The sequence below is a fragment of the Lissotriton helveticus genome, chromosome 6 (assembly GCF_964261635.1).
Source record: "Lissotriton helveticus chromosome 6, aLisHel1.1, whole genome shotgun sequence".
In the NCBI taxonomy this organism is placed as follows: Eukaryota; Metazoa; Chordata; class Amphibia; order Caudata; family Salamandridae; genus Lissotriton; species Lissotriton helveticus.
This window is the reverse complement of record NC_136067.1, coordinates 69,213,797-69,231,381: the sequence shown is the minus strand read 5'-3', so window position 1 is coordinate 69,231,381 and position 17,585 is coordinate 69,213,797. Positions and strand designations below refer to the sequence as shown.

The following is a 17,585-nucleotide window of genomic DNA, read 5'->3' as shown; positions in this document are numbered from 1 at the left end:
CGTGAGCGTATTCTGACTGAAGCGTGAGCTGGCAGATTAGAAGGTTGTCGACGTTTCGACCCCAAAGCGTTCAAAGTAACAGTTAAAACCTTTGTAAGAAGGAAGTTGTGAGCATGTATTCCTCATTTCCAATTGTTTAAGTTCACCCCTATCAATGGGTGTATTATGCTTTGTTGTTTTCTTGAAGACAGCACAGTACAAGGTAGCTCGAGTGAACGTAGTTCTTTTTATTGATGTTTTTCACTTGATTTCATCCATTTTCACTAATGTGTCATTTATTCATTGTAGAAATTCATTTAAGAAAACAGGACAGTACAGCCGACACGTGTTTCGCTCTGTACTGTGCTGTCTTCAAGACAACAACAAAGCACAATACACCCATTGATAGGGGTGAACTTTAAGACATGATTGAAGTAATTTCCTGTTAAGAGGCTGGAAAGCTGTTGTGCAAGGAAACAACATAGCAGTAATATCACTATCTTGGTTATTGCAGTATAATCTTCCTTAGTCCATTTTGTAATAAACAAGGTAGACGTACCCTATGAGCTCCTCTTGTTGGTGTCCACTTGTCTCGTGTTTATTACCTAGACTGTGGAGATGTGACTAAACTTCAGTTGCTCAATAATTACTTTTCAGAAATTGACCGTTTTAGATTTGCAGATTACCCGCTTATTAAATTAATCTATTGCTTGTCCCTGCAGCATGTTCAAGAGAAATGTTATATTTGCTTAGGGTTCTAGTTCCTGAAGTACTGCACATGCTTTATGGTGCCTCGTCTGCTGATCAGCCATTTTAATCAGACTATTCTACTAAAATAATCATTATAGTCAGCAGCTGCCACCCCATAAGGGCGGAGGGGCCCCTCCACAAGCCCCCACCTTTTGGACATAAAGTGTATGTCGGGCTGAACATAGGTCAGCCTCACAAACACACTATATTTTCAGGTCAGGAAGCCTGGAACAAGACATCGGCTAATTGCTTAGGCACCTGACTGCCTGACCTGAACTTTGTTGGGGTGAGAATGTCACAGCTCCTGTGGGCGTGGCCTCCTGAGCTTGGCAAAGGTCCTCAGGTACCTACCCTTTGTGAGGTGTCAGTGATAGCTTCGTTGGTGGGCACTTCAGTTTTAAGCCCTGAAGTGCCCAGGGCTTAGTGTCTATCATATACACCTTGTGAAAAAGTGGCTCTGTATATACTGGACCAGAATAAGGTACAGTGTGTACAGAGTCCACAAACCCCAGAGGTATAACAGAGGTTAAAGCCAGGTGTGACCTTACTCTCTAAAGTGGTAGCTTGGTCGAGCAGTAATGCAGTACCAGAGGACAGTGTAAAGCATTTGTTGTACACACTCAGTCAGCAAAAGGTTTCACACACTCAAGGACTGAACTCTAGGCCAATTGTTTTTATATCAAAAGATATAGTTGTTTTATTTTTAGAACCAACAGGTATAAAAATTTACTTTTCTCAATATGAGTACTCTCATATAATTACTTTGCAAAGAAGCAATAAACTTTGTAAACACAATAGGTACAATGGTTGCAGTAGGCAACACAATTCTAAACACAATTTAACATTGAGCTCAATGAGTTTTCTACATAAATGCAGCTAGTTACGTTATTGATTACTTTTGCAGTTCCAGGACTGGATCATAGAGTCAGTCTTGGGGTCTAAGCTCGAAACAGTTTAGCAAAAACGATTTGGCTATTGCTATGATTTTTAAGAAATATAAAGCTATTTCAAAAGTTCACACTTACAAACTTTTCAATGAAAATCTGGCAATGTTATCCAATGGCAGGAAATTCAAGTTGCAGTTAAAGCACGTTCTCGTTACGTTGGTAATCCAGGACTGGGCTCCTAAGTCCAGCACTGGGGTCTCTACTTAAAACAGGTAAGCAATTACGTTTCAGTAGTAGGTACGATTTTTTAAGGAAAATTTGTAATTTTCAAAAGTAGACACTTTTGAAAGACACAGAAAAACAGTCAGCGGTTTCCTATGGCTGAAATTTAGATTACTAGCAAACACGGTTGTGATTACTTTTGTGGTTCAGTACTGGGCTACAAGGTACAGTACTGGCTTCTCTCCTGATTACAGGTGAGTACTTCGGATTTCGATATTCGACTGATTTTAGGTGAATATTCCAACATTTCAAAACTTCACACTTAGAAGAAATTTCACAGAAAAGCAGTCAATGGTTTCCTATGGCAGAAATTTAGATTACTAGCAAACACGGTTGTGATTACTATTGCGGTTCAGTACTGGGCTACAAGGTACAGTACTGGATTCTCTCCTGATCACAGGTGAGTAATTCGAAATTTGTTATTCGGCTGATTTTAGATGAATATTTTAAAGTTTCAAAACTTCACACTTAGAAGATTTTTCGAGTCAAACCAGTCAATGTTATCCTATGGCAGGAAAGTGAGTCATCGGTTTTCAGGTGAGTACTCAACTGGTGAAGTTAAGGTTCTGGGCATAGACTCAGGGGTCCCCCAGGGCCAGGGAGGTACAGTTAGTACACCCTCAGGGGCGGCCGGGTGCAGAGGTAGTTAGGCCCAATGTTATCCAATGAGAGGCAGGGAGCCTTCGGTTGGTGGATGCTGGCTTGCAGGCCACGCCGCTGTGGGAGCTGGGCTCCTGGTCACTTGCTCAGAACAAATGGGGAAGTAGAATAGGGTACAGGTTGCACTGCCAGGGGCACTCGGGCGGCTGGGTGCAGGGTGCTTTTGAGCAGTCGGGCGCTCAATGTTATCCAACGAGGATCTAGAAAAGGGAACAAAGGCTGCTGGCTCGGGGACGGTGGATCTTCAGGTGCGACCAACACTTCGAGAGGTAAGTTGGGATCTTGGAGGATAGGTAGGCACCCAGGAGTAGGGCTCAGGGGGCCGTGGGGCGCCGGGTGCAGGGGAATCTTTTGAGGTTGGGAAATCTTACCCCCTGCTGGCCGCAGTCGGAGGGGTCCTTTGTCCTGAGGCTGCAGGCGTTGTCTGGGTCGTCTAGGAGGGTCCTTGGGCACTGGATTCCGAGCCCGAATCGCCGGGGGGATGTACTCAGGGTCTTGGTTCACTCCAGCACAGGCCAGGCTTGGCGGGTGCAGAGTGTGCAGGGTTCGCGGTTCTGGGCTGATGCCAGGGCTTGCTACTTGCTTTGAGCAGTACCACTGCTCGTGGGAGACACAGATAGTCAGAGTCACAAGGCAGTCAGGTCCTCCGGGGTTTTTGAGGTTGCTAACCACTGGAGACGCCAGGGTTTAGCAGGTGCAGGTTCGAGGGTCTTTCTTGTTTCGGTATCTGGATCTAAGGAAGGAAGGTTCAGGGAGCCCCTAAATACTGAATTTAGGGGCTTTACAGGTAGGGCAAGGACAGGGACCAATAGGTCCCGGTCCTGGGGTGGGTACACCCCCTAGCCTGCTCCTCTCCTGTGGGAGGGGGGCAGGAGCCTAGCTGTGATTGGGCAGGGCTCCTAATCTTCAAGATGGCTGGAGCCCGGGGTCGTGTTTCACCTAGTTTCCCCCACCTAAGGGGTGGGGTTGGCACAGGCTGGCACACCCCCCTTCCTGACGTAGTTTTTTCCGCCAGTCTTCCTGCCAGTGGGGTCAGGACTGGTGGGGGCCAGTTGCTGGGTACAGCAAATGGTCTGGAGAAGCTCACAGAGGCGGTATGCCTTTGAAGCTTCCCCCTGCCCATCCTGGAGGAGGAGACCTAGCACCTCGCCCAGGATGTGCATTGTTGCAGGCCCAGGAGAGCGGGGGGCTCTCCACCCAGGGGTCCAGCAACATGTCTGCTGTGTGGCAGCCTCTGCAGCCACTCAGCCCAGACGTGGATTGTAGGTTAGGTTTCAGGGGGCATCTCTAAGATGCCCTCTGTAGTGCATTTTACATTAAATCCCACACTGGCATCAGTGTGGGTTTAATGTGCTGAGAAGTTTGATATCAAACTTTTCAGTGTAGCCATTATGGTGCTGTGGAGTTCGTAATGACAACCTCCCAGCACCATATACTCTTAATGGCATCACTGTACTTACAGTGCCCAGGAATGGCCCTGGGTACTACAGGGGCACAGGGCTCATGCACCTGTGCCCACACCACTGACATAGGGCACCCAGCTATGAGGGGTGGCTGATGTATGCCACGGCAGTGGGGTTTTGGGAATGGCACACAGGGATGTGTGCCATGTCGACTCTTTGTTTAGTTCTGCCCCTAGACACTCAGCCTGCAAAGGCAGTGTGTGGGTGTCAAGGTACAGGGCCCCTAAGGGTGGCACAATAAGTGCTGCAACCCTTAGGGGTCTTCTCTGGTCACAATGCCCTGGGTACCTAGGGTACCCTTTACTAGGGGCTGATATGTGGCCATAGATGCCAATTGGGTTTAGGCTTTAGTATAGTTTTTAAGGAAGGAACTCAGGCCCTGGGCATCTGATTGGCAGGGACCCAGTGCACACCTAGGAAAAGTGCATCAGGAATCAGGCAAAAAGTGGGGGGGGGGGGTACTGCAACAGGAACTCACTTTCTCACACACCTCATCACAGAGTGGGTTTAGTCAGCATTCTCTCTGACCCCTACCTACTCTCTGATGAGGTAGGAACTGCTGCCTCCCCTCACTGGCTAACCTTGGGTCAGCCAAGGAGGGGAGGCAGCAGTCCCAATCCCTCTAGCACCTCTGAGGCTTCCCTTCCTAAGAGCTGCAGCAGGTAAGTGTGGTATTTGTATTGAATGTTTGCTGCATGCGTGTATGAATGAATGTATTTCTTTATGTGAGTGAGTGTTGTGAATGGGTTTGTGTGCGTATCAGCATGTGAATGCATATGTGTAAGCGAGTGTGTGAGCTTCCCTGCCGCCCTTAAAGTTGTACTTACCGGCCGCCACTAATTATAGTATATTATAATCCTAATACTAATAAAAAGGTGAAAGACAATGGCCCAATAAAAGTAGCTTTTGAATCAGATGGTGTAATCTCCCAGCATATAAAAAATATTTGACAATATCTTCACCAGTATAATTTTGTAACTTATCACTGGTTGGAGCCACCATTATCCTGATGGTGATGGTCTTGGTCGAAAGTAGGTGGATCTGCTTTGTGACTTCCAGGGATCTCTGGCTTTCACCACAAGGTGTCATAGCTTTCCTTGAACGATATTCTTCTCTCCCTAAGGCCGGGATGTGTTTTGAATGACGTTTCTGTAGCTAGGATTCTTTTTACATGGTGGTGTAGATAGCTCCACTCATAACCCTTCTCCTTTCGCAGCTGAACTTTGGACCTGCTTGCTTTCGACCATCACCATCGGGACATGGAACGTGAGGACATTGTATGAGACAGGCAGGACTTCCCAAGTGGCAGCGGAGAAAACAAACTACAGTTCAATGGTTGAGCATGAGAGAGGGAAGTTAGCAAGGAAGGGGTATAGGGAGGATTTGGGGTAGAGAGTCTGTCCAGTTGGAGGATAGATAACCCGCTAGTTGAGATGGTGAATGGCTCGCAGATCTCTGTGCCCTGAACAGTCTGGGAATATGTGGTAGTGTATTCCCAAACAAAAGAATACTGAAGGCAACGTGGGTGTCACCAAGACATTCAACAGAGAATCAGATCGACCATGTCTATATTTACTAGAAGTTCCAGAGGTCACTGCAGGATAATGAGAGGAGCGGACTTGGCAACGGACCATCAACTTGTCGTGGCCAGATTAAGCTAAAGCTGAAGAAAGCATGGATGGAAGCAACAGACCATTGCCAGCAATATAACACCACCCTCCACAAAGATCCACAGGAATGGAAGGAATGCTCAGTCACACTCAGTAACAAGTTTCAAATCGTGCAAAATGTAGGGGATGACAGAGACCCAGTAACAAGTCAGTGGGAGAAGACCAAAGATATAGTGACATCAACCTGCCAGAAGAATACTGGGTCCCAAGAAACACCAGCATAAAGAATAGTTCTCCACCGAGACTCTCCACAAAATTCAAGAGTGAAAGGAAAATAAAGCTGGAGTCAACATCAGCTGAACGAGAGCAGAAAAAGCAAAAGCTCAAGCGAATACACCGAATCAACAAGGAAGCTACTAGAAACTTGACAGGAGAGAAGCAAAGATTAATTGATGGTCTTGCCACAAAAGCAGCAAGCCATGGGAACTTGAAAGAACTCTGACTTAACAAGGAAAGTCTCCGGCATATGCAGGAAGACAGAAAGACTTGTAAAAGACAAAGCTAGAAAGACAATCATGGGTAACGAAGGCCAACAACGAAGAAGAGTGTAGCACTTTGAAGAACTGCTGAACCAGCCCGTGCCATAGTCTCCACCAGACATACAGCCAGCTGACAAGGACTTAGCAATTGATTGCAGCACACCAACCAAGAAAAAAATATGGCTGCCCATCAAACATCTGAGAAATGGGAAGGCAGCAGGACCCTACAACATTCCTTCAGAGACACTGAAGGCAGACTTTTAAACATCAGTAGACATGCTGACATGCTCTAACCCATATTTGTAGGGATCTGGGAAAAGGAAAAAGGTGTGGTCAGACTGGAAGGAGGGTATCTCTCATCAAGATCCCCAAGAAAGGTGACCTGAGTAACTGCACAAACTATAGAGGGATAACTCTTCTATCAACACCAGGCAAAGTGTTCAACAGAGTCATCCTGAACAGAATGAAGGAACAAGTTGAAGCTCAGTTGTGAGATCAGCAAACTGGCTTCCAAGAGATACATCCTGTACAGACCAGACTACAACACTGCTCATCATCATTGAGCAGTCAATGGAATGGAAATCCCCCCCCCTTCTGTCGACTTCGTCTGTGAGAAGGCACTCAACAGTGTGGACAGAGAAACCCTTTGTAAACTCCTCCGCCACTACAGTGTGCCAGATAATAGTGTAAGAATCATTAAGAACTCTTACGAGGGATCAGAACTCACAGAACCCTTCCAAGTGAGAGCTGGAGTCCCCCACGGTTATTTGCTTTTACCTTTTCTCTTACTGCTGGCCATAGACTGTATCATGAAGACATCCACAGCAAGGAGAAGAAATGGGGTGCAGTGGACACCTTGGATGCAGCTTGATGACCTGGACATTGCAGACAACCTGGACCTACTATCCCACACCCATGCGCAGATACAAGAGACGACTGTCAAGGTTGCAGGCCACATCTGCACAGCTTGGCCTCAACATTCACAGGTGAAGAAAACAAGATTCTGAAGGCTAATAAGACCAGCACAACTGCAGTCACTCTGCAGGCGATGAGGAAGAGGTTGAGGCCTTCACCTACCTGGCAGGGTCATAGCCATGGAGGGCGGCACAGATGCTGACGTCAAGGCAAGAATCGGCAAAGCAAGCGTTGCCTTCTTTCAGCTAAAAATCTGGAGGTCGAAAGACCTAATGCTGCAAACCAAGAGCAGCCATTATCACAAATGGGGTTACCCTATAAAGTCAAAAGGACCTCTGTATCGTTCAGTACAGAAAAACAATGGCCCTAGACTGTTGTAGCTTAAGATTCAAAACATTATCATTGAATGAGTATAGTCATTTAGACACATAAGATCAGAAGCACACACAGAGAAATAGAAAGGCCACTTCAGAAAGACTGATAACTTGAATTTATTCAGTCACACATTGAGTTATTTTAAAGAAACACAATTTTGTTATTTTTGATGTACAATGTTTTATCTGCACGGTTATCATCAGGGAGAAGGAGGTACGTGAAAAGTTAGTGCTCATGTGAAAGAATAAAAGGAAAAAGAAGCAATTGGCGTTATATTGAGGAAATTCGAATATTTAAAACATTAGGGAACCTGCATAGGTTGAAATGTTCTCCCTTAAAATATTCCGGCCTACCCCTATAAGCACAGTTGCGTACAATACATTAGTTAAACTGTTCTTCTTCACAGTGTAACTTCATCTGTGAGTCAGGTGTAAGGGGCAGATGTAGGGTGTAGGCTTATTCAGGGGCGTCGACGTTTCGACCCTATTGCGATAGGATAAGTGTGGTGCTCAGCAGCGGGTCTTCCTCAGGACGGGGGAGGGGGGGGGTGGGGGGGGCGGGTGTGTATGTGCAAAATAACTGGGATATTTCAGATGAAATAGCCAGACAGGGCAAATCCTATCAATTTAAGTGCCTAGATAAAGAAAGAAGAAATGTGCTGCAACATATATAATTCGAAATGGGCTCACCAGAATTCTGAGACGGGTCAGTACCAAAGGCTTTGGGGCCGTCTAATGGTATAAATCAAGTTGTTCGTGATTCTATGGAGAATCAAGTCGTTCGTGATTCTGTTGAGGAAGAAATGCCAATACTCAATTAAGCTGAGCGTGGCAACGAGGGCTGAAAGCCTCAGATGACTGGTGAGTGGGGTGCACAAGTAGGTGAAGGATTTACCTTATTAGTTAGAAGGTTGCTCCGTCAGGATCAAACGAACTACGGAGCAACCTTCTAACACTAACAACTTGATTTATACCATTAGACGCCCCCACGCTGCCCCTTCACACAGCGGGTGAGTGTGCTAACCTTTACAGGTGCCCTAAACGCAATCTTATGCGTTTCTCCACATTGCTTTTAATTGTCTTTTTTGTATGTCTGTTTATAGTACTGGGAAACGTTCCCTTCCCCTGATGAATTTACAGGATTTATTATTCACTATTTCTTGAGGCCAAAGCATTTGGTACTCACCCGACTCAGAATTTTGGTGGACTTCTAGCTCCATTGCTTGATATTACAAGTAGTGAAGCCATCGTAACGTATGTACTGGGCACTGGTTAAAATGAGTTTCCCAGCTGCATAATGGCTTCACTGAAACCTATGGTGTTTGGTATCAAACACCTCATATTAATTAACCCACACTCATTCCAGTTTTTAATTTATTTTTAAGAGCCCATCGCCTTTGATATAAAAGCTTGGCTTTCCCTATATCTGGGAGATGACACCCCCTGCCCTGAGACCCATTTGGCACAGGACAGGTGGGAAATTAGCTATGTAAAGAGGTCTGTTATACCGCCAGGCTAGTCACACCCCTAAGGTGGGCTACCTGAAGTGAACAGAAAAATTAGGATTTCACCATCTTGGTTGTGGTGAAATTAGGAACTCTGGGACAGGGTGATGCCCACTCCCCACAGGAAGTGGTCATCTAGGGGGTGTAGTAAACCCAGAGGTAAGTAGCCCATTTGCCTTTACCCATTGCTCTCCTTAATGCCCCTAAATTGAACTTAGATTTGTGTGCGTGAAGAAGAAAGAAAGATAAAGTCCAAAGTGAGAACTGAGGAATAGTACCTGACTTGGCAGCAACCCTGCTGACCTGCCTGCTGTCTCCAACATCGACACTGATTCGGCTCGCGCAGAAAGCTGCGTTATTTCCAAAAGCTGCAGAAGAGTGATCCACAACTTCACATGGCAGGCAACATTTTCCCTGGAGCAGAGGAGCTGCTTTCCTGAACATTTGCAGCCACCAAAGACCAACACGAGAGCCTCTGCCAGCGTGGCCCCCACCTTACCAACCAGCACTGCACACTAGCCCCTTGGCCCGAACTGCTGTGAACCGAAGGTGTCCCTGAGGCATAGAGACCCTCAAGAGTTGAGCCCTTCTTGGGCTCTACCACACTGGCTCTCCAGTCCAGACCTGCAGCCTCTCTTGCCAAACAGCAGGGACCGCGAGAGCCTCAGACCGCGGAAACCGGACTCCTAGAAGCACCACTGCATCTGTGCCCCACAACTTGGGGATAAGACACTTAAGAGCTTAGCCCACCTTTGAATTTGTCTGGAGTGGTCCCCCAGTTGCCACCTGTAGCCTGTTTTGTAGGCTCCTTACAGTGTGACCCGTGCCGGATAAACCACCACTGCAACTGAGCCCACTAGCCCGATTTCCAGGGGACCAGCGGTGTCCGTACATGTCCGAGCATCTCAAAGACCGAGCTCCCTTGTTGGTTCGCCCAGACTGGCCCCCCAGTCCTGGTTGCAGCTGCTTTGGCTTTGACTGTTCCCCAGTGACTTCAATGGGGCACCCAACACTGAGTTGCACTTCTGCACCTTGCCGCCCCTGAGCTGACTGAGGTAATCTGTTGGTGCTGCCTTGTATCTTTTCCCATCCTTACCTTAAGTCCTAAAGAACAGTCTTGTAAGTCGCTGCTTAGTTCTTGTATGCAGTATTTTTCTTGCCCATATGATAACATTACCACTTTCAAAGATACAAGTGCCAGTATACTGCTATACACTGGAAAACAGTGGCACCTCACTATTTTCATAAGTGATATCTTAAAACAAAGTACTTACCCAGTTATATAGTTTTTGCTGTTAAAAATATATATAAAATAAGTGTTGATTTTCCAATTTGATATGGATCTCCTTTTTGAGTATGTATATCATTTATTGACTTTGTGTGTGTAACAAAAGTCTAACACTCCTCTCCGAAAAGCCTAGAGCTGCTCGACCACCCTACCTCCAGACAGAGTGCCTTGGTATAGCTAGAGCAATCCCTGTCCACTCATAAGGGATACTGGAGTCTTTACACAGCATACCTCTTTTTGGTAGACAATATAAAGAACCAGCTTCCTACAACTGCTATTCCAGAATTTGGAGACGTGCAAACTGCCACTTGATATTCACTACCATTTGATGTTCTTGGGTACATATTGGAAATGTTTACTCTTCTTCAGATCCAATTTTTATTCGTTATAAATGATGTGTGGCCAGGACAAAATCTCATAAACTTTGGCTCTGGCTAATGTGAGGTTTTGGAAAGCCTACAACACTGTACATCTCTGCACTCAAAAGACTTTAGTGTAAGTGGAGGTATATAACTCTTGTAGATCGGCCGTCCATGCAAAAAGTTACAGATGAAAATCTTGTTACCAGTTTCTGTTTTTTCTGACTTAATTTAACTTGTCTTTTTGTTTTAATGTCAATGATTAGTTTCTTGTGAAATTCTTTAACAATATACATTAATGATCCCTTGTTGAATTCATAATATAATTTACTTTTGCCACTGGTGTCCTGGGGTTTGACCTACTAAAACAGGGCACACTGGGTCAAGTTAAACCCTTTCCTCATATGACTCTTAGGGTGAACAGACACAGGCTTCTCTGGGAGGTAGTGTGTGAGGCAGGCTCTCAGAATCCAACAGTCAACCAATCAATGTAATGTCTATCCTAGTCCTTATCTGTTTATGGAATATGCAATTTAATCCAAACACAAGGAGATGAACGAATCACTGAAACTTTTCATACACTCACTGATCTGTGTTGAATCCATTATCGTTCCTTCGCTCACTTGGCCACCCCAGTTCAGACACAGCTATATGCAAATCAGCCTTGACCCTGTGCCTCATGGGAACAGTCCAGCCCTAACTGCCATGCCAAGTTTTCTCTGACCCGGAAACAAGCATCCTGGGACCGGTTTCGGAGTAACACCCATCATCAGCCAGGCCAGCTTGAATCCAGGGGCAAAGTGAGCAAGGGATCCACTTCTGGGCATACCCTGCCAACTTAGAGCGAACAAAGGAAACGCAAGTAGATGAATGTCGGAGCGCTGAAACTTTTGAGACACTCACCCCCAGTCACAGATCTGTGTTGAATCCATCATAGTTCGGTAGCTCATTTCACAACCCCAGTTCAGACCCAGCTATATGCAAATCAGTCATGGATTCAGACCTGTGACTGTGGGTGAGTGTCTGAAAAATATATTGCCATCACCGTTTTATGTGATTAACCCAGGCCATAGACATTAATCCACTGCCTATTATGAGGCATGTTGGTGTGCCCTTCCTTCTAATAGAGCAGCTCCTAGACTTCACAGTGTTATGCAGATGCCTAGGTCTCTGTACACATACTAGATTAGCATGACGTCAGGGACAAAGTAAAAGTTAGGATTCAGTTTCCCTTTGCAGTGGACCCTTACGGCAGGAGAATGCACCTGTTTACCATGCAGGGAACATTTCTGTCCCAACGAAGGCAAAAACTTTTTTGGAAATATTTTTGTCTACTTAATAATTCCATGCAATATTGTCTAGAGTGCCTCAGAAATTACTCATAAATACATGTATGCTCCTATTTGGAAAGCAGACAGCTGGAGAAGTGCAAAGTGTATGTCTCTGTCCAAATTACCAACATTTGAGGACCTCATCAATTGTCTTTTCATTTTAATTCCAAACATAAGTCTTTGCTTCTCATATCTCTAGGTATGTGGTGTGCCGAGGACTCAAGGCTGGCATAGATGATGTGCGGGAGTACCTCTTCGCAGTCAACATTAAATTAAACCAGTTGCGGAACTCCGACCAGGATGTGAATCATGTTGTCCCTCTTAAAGTGATCAAAGGCGACACCGACTTCAGTGACTACATGACAAGGTCCAATGAGAGGTGAGTCAGATATGCCCAACAGAATAACAAGAAAAGTATTCTGGAAGCATTGCAAGGTGTGACAAATGAACAACATTGTTTTTTGTATGCTCCTATTTGGAAAGCAGACTGCTGGAGACGTGCAAAGTGTATGTCTCTGTCCATTGTTTTTTGACTTGCTTGTGCATTCTGCTAAATATTGCTGAATCCGTAACAGCAATTTAAAAATGAAAGAGGAAGGATTTGTATTTTCTGATGGATTATCTGCAATAAGGTGTTGGTAGTGCCAACAGGAAGCTAGATGTCCTTTTGGCTTCCACCAATTAGTTCCATTCTCAGTCTTTTAAAATAATTTAGTTTGGTTAGAAGTCTATATAAACAGTACACAAAAGCAACAGCTTTGTACAGCTGTACACAAATATGATTGTCACTTTCCCAGATTATAAAACAGTATTTGTCTTGCCAGATCAAATACAAGTAAATCAGCATTAGCTAAACACATTAGCTAAAAACACCACCCTCAAGAGTTTATTCCAAACACCAGCATTGTTTACTGTTCTCAGGACGCCCCTCCATTTAAAGGCTGCTCATATGAATCCTGTCGCAGTAGAACATGTTAAAAAATAATTGATCATCTGAGCATTGAGGATTAGGACAGTCTGCTATTATGGTAGCACATTTACCTCAATTTCGGCCTTAAGAACTCTTTCTGGGAAACTTTTAATGTTTACAAAAACGTAAAAAGTTAATACAGGTTTAGGTGTAGTCAGCATCACAAGTGTGTGGTGAGCAGATTTTCTCGGGGAATCTGTCTTTACTGTAACACAATAATTATGGTAACAATCCAAATCAAGTGGGTTTTAGAGGATTTCTTTCTATGGGGCTATTAGGGCCCGATGTAGGTAAATCTGATTTACCGACTCTAGAATACCCAATTTTACCGATTCGGTATTCTAGATTCGGTAAATCAGATGTAGGTAAAAATTCGGTAATTTGGTAGTATGATTCGGTATTTACCGATTCGGTAATTGCCATTGATTCCTATGGGCCTTGAAGCCCATAGGAACCTATGGCAATTACCGAATCGGTAAATACCGATTCGGTAAAATTACCGAATTGACAAGGGGGACAGGGTGTCACTTTGACACCCTGTTGCACCCCTGATTCAGGCTTGTGTGCCATGTGGCACACATACACGCCCTCAGGTGTACATGCACAGATGTGCATGTACACAGGAATTCGTTATTTACCATGCAATAGTATTACATGGTAAATAGGGGCCTGTGGCCCTGTTTCCAGTGCCACCTACATATAGATTTACCGAATCGGTATTTTACAGAATCGGTAAATTTACTGAATCGGTAAATTTACCGATTCTGTAAAATATAGCCCCTTACATCTCAATCACCAAATACCGGTCGGTAACGGCCAAAATCGGCCGTTACCGACCGGTATTTGGTGACCTACATCTGGCCCCTAGTCCCTTAACATGGCTTAATTGTGGCAAGAGAGTTCTCAGTGGCATGATCCTTTTGCCAGCTCAATTGTTTGTCGATATTCGGAAACCAATCAAATAAATCTCCATTGTTTTCCTTGTGATAGGGTAAGACTGTGTAAGGATGGAATTAAATGATGCTATGTCTTCATGGTGAGTTTTGGGTGCTCTGTGTTATATCTTTTTTTTTGTTTCTTTACGTTCATTCTCTTGTTCCTGTTTCCCAAGCATTTTGTATTGAGTCAGTTAGTGAGGAAATGGTTCATTTGGTTATTTTGTATTGTATTGTATGTCTGTCACATGGCACAGGTGTAATGCACATATTTGCATTTACATAGGAATTCGTTATTTACCACCAACTAATAGTTGGTGGTAAATAACGAATCCTTAAAGCCCAGAAGCACTGTTTGCAGTGATTCCTACATCTCATTTACCGATTCGGTAAATACCGAATTGGTAAATGATGATTCGGTAAATACCGATTCGTTATTTACCGAATGGGTAAATATACCACCTACATCTCAAAAGTCTATTACTGGTCGGTAGCGGCTGATTTCGACCGTTACCGACCGGTAATAGCCTACCTACATCTGGCCCTAAGTCCTTAATGTTCTCCTAAGGAAGGATGAAGCACTCAACAACCCTTCCACTGCTCTGGAGTCAGGGAGGACTGACATTGCTGCAGGCACTTTCACCAACGAAGAGACTAGTAATGTTTCTTGTATCCTTATATCCAGGGATACGGTGTGGAAAAAATACATTTACCAATATGTAATTGTAGTAATTGCACTACTTTTACATGTCTGTTTATAAGTCATGCAGGCCAGTGCCATAGTTAATAGTTATTATCATTATATTTAAAAAAACAAAAAAAACTAATGTTGTTTTATATATAATCGCAGCACAAACGGAAGGTTTTAGGGTTTAGAAAAACAAAAAGTGGGAAAACATTAACAGTTTTTATTCGTAGCGTCTGATTTTACAAAATGTATTGTTATGGTTTTGATTAACTGAAACAAACTTTTCTTTCTAGTTATGAAAAGATAATCATTTAATTTTAATAAAATGTTGCTTTCTTTTGTTATCTAAAGGATTGATAAACTGAGAAAGCTGCATGTAAATAGCGCTGTTCTTGTATTTGCAAGTTGTAGGAGCACAGGGTTAATCTTGCAGGTCTTGCAGTGTCACACAAGTTCAGTTTACATACTGTATAATGGTCTGCAGTGCATGGATTTTCTTACAGTTAGATTAAAAGGTGCCTTTACATTTTTTTGCTGCAACAGTGCTCCCTGTTTCCAAAGAGCCTACATGCAGAGTGGCGGCGCACTCTGCATGTAGGCTCCCAGACAGGCATCCAGTCCTATGTAGCTGCTTTTACTGCACACCTGTAGATACGAGTGGTAAAAGCTGCTACTGCGTACAATGAAATAAAAAACCCTACATCATAGGATTGGCTGTGTTTCCACAGTGTGCAGTGTGGGTTTGGTTTGGTCATTTAACAGATGTGATGGTGCATCACCGGGGGTTATGAGCACTTGGGGGCTACCAGGAGGAATACAACTAAGGCATGGGTCCCATCTGCCATCCCCCCATCCCAGTAAACCCGACCTCCCACCCCAACGGGTACCACTATTGCTGTCAGCACCTTTATAACTCTGTGATAATATTGTGGCATCTGTTTCTGGTGGGGCAGAGCTTCATAAAACCTGTCCTTTTATCTTTGTATATAACACTTTGAAGAGTGTTACGCCAGCATTGGTATGCTAGTGATAACTCGGGTGGGAAGTGTGTGCATCGTAATTAGGAAAGGATGTTATGGCTGCACTGTTAGTCATACAAAATTGAGAGAGATGTATTCCTACCATGTATGCAAATAAAATTGAAGGAGGAAACTAAAAATGTGTCTTTCTGTTCACCTTTGTGATTATTTTCTATCGTCTCTTACAGGCATTGTCAGATTCAGATCAAAGCACTGGCCAAAATCCATGCATTTGTTCTAGACTCGTAAGTATAGATGTTAGTCTTCCATGGATCACTCTTATTGTTCCCCTAACACTGGAGTATTGTAACAATGTGCTCATGATGGTTCCAGAGACCATACTTCTGGAATTCATTGGCAAAGTTAAAGTGAAGAGAAAGTAAAGGATTTGGAATGTGAGTGAAATGTTTAAAGGGTTTTACTCTAGAAGCCTATTACTGTTTGGGGCTGAAGAGTCCAATCCCAGTGGTGCCTCGCTATAAGACAGCTAAGGCTGCAACCGGTAGATTTTCAGATACAGGTTCCAAAAGGTGAAGGCACATTCGATATTCAAGGTGAAAACTGGCCTAGTATTACCATCAGTCCAGTTGAAAGTTTAGGGACCGTTTGAGTCATTAATTGGTCCTTGGGCTTCACTTAGTCGGACATTGTCTTTAACAGGATTTTTGTCACCAAGGCATCAACCATCGCTTTTTAAACACTATATTTGGGCGGTATCCAGGTTGCTTAAATGATGGCTTTATGGATCTACATTTTTGGGGTGACTTTTTTTTCTAAGAAGGACTACACCGTTAGTTCTTTCTCAAAGTGCTCTCCTAGGTTGAGAATGGGCTCCAGAACATCAGTGTCCCTCGCTGGTCTTTAAAACCCTTCTGAGAGAGATCACTGTCAGCTACTGACCCCCGTGTTTCTGACCTTCACCACGCCATCGAATATCATATGATAACGTTAGCCATAGAAACAGTGCTTTCCAAAATATATTGTTTAGCACTGGAGAGCCGTCTTAAAATTCAACTTTTGTCTATTTCATAGTTTTCATTGTTCTAGTGGTCATACCTGGAAATAGTGTTTTTCTTTTTCTAAAGCAACATAACGATTGCACATTGATGTTATTGGTTTTTATTACTTGAGTCATACTGAATCGAAGTTTCTAAATCCGGTCAAACTTATATTAAGGTTTCACAGCTTCGACCTTGCAACTCTAAAAGTAAAATGGTTAAAGATACTAACTTGTTGTCCAGTTGGAGTGCACCAGTATTGTGGCCCTGGGATACTGGTTGGTAATGACCACACAAGCACATGTTTCTGCCCATTTGGAATAAATAAATGTACATTCTTAGGCGTAATTGAATACCGATCATTCAGAATGCAGTTAATACGCTAAAAAACTCAAAACAAAAAGGCAAAGTATTCAGAAGGAGGAAGAGAAAAGGGGCATGAAATACAACATTTCAGGCTCCTAGCTGGAGCATGAAATCTCCATCTTTCTTATCCACAAGGCGAAAACTATTGCTTAAGGATCAAGTACTGAGAAGATCTCCTTGCTCTGAACTCTGCTGGAATTAAACTCCTTCAAACTCCATCTCTTGACTTTTCTCACACATCTAGCAACCTTTCTCCTGACTTCACCATTAGGATCTTCTCTCCATTCTTTTGCAGCATCATCATTTGCCGGAGAGTTGCTGATAGGATATGCCAGCATAGATAGAACACTGATCATGATTGTTTCCACTGTGTGGATCAGAAGCCAGCTCTCTTCTAGTTTTTCATAACCAAACTTGTACTCACCGGGCTCATGAAGGATGAAAATGCAGACATCCCGATTCATTTTCATTTTTCATGAAGCTTTATTCGGTTCAAATAGATGACCATAAAAGCACAACAATATACAACATGTAAATAAAAAAGAGGTAAGGCTATTAATACATAATTCATAACATCATGTCAGTTAAAAAGTAATTATTTACTCTGAAAAAATAGCATATCTAATCGATGAGTTAAAAATTTAAAAAAAACATACTTTTCCTAGCA

General features: G+C 43.7%; 1 protein-coding gene across 1 annotated transcript in view; it reads left to right on the top strand.

Annotated features, from left to right (window-relative positions):
• CMTR1 (cap methyltransferase 1) overlaps positions 1-17,585 on the top strand; it is a 650,563-nt gene that overhangs the window by 251,756 nt on the left and 381,222 nt on the right. Inside the window, exons 13-14 of the mRNA XM_078647373.1 lie at positions 12,142-12,321; positions 15,743-15,799. Coding sequence (XP_078503499.1) covers positions 12,142-12,321; positions 15,743-15,799 — 237 coding nt within the window. The remainder of the gene's footprint in view (positions 1-12,141; positions 12,322-15,742; positions 15,800-17,585) is intronic.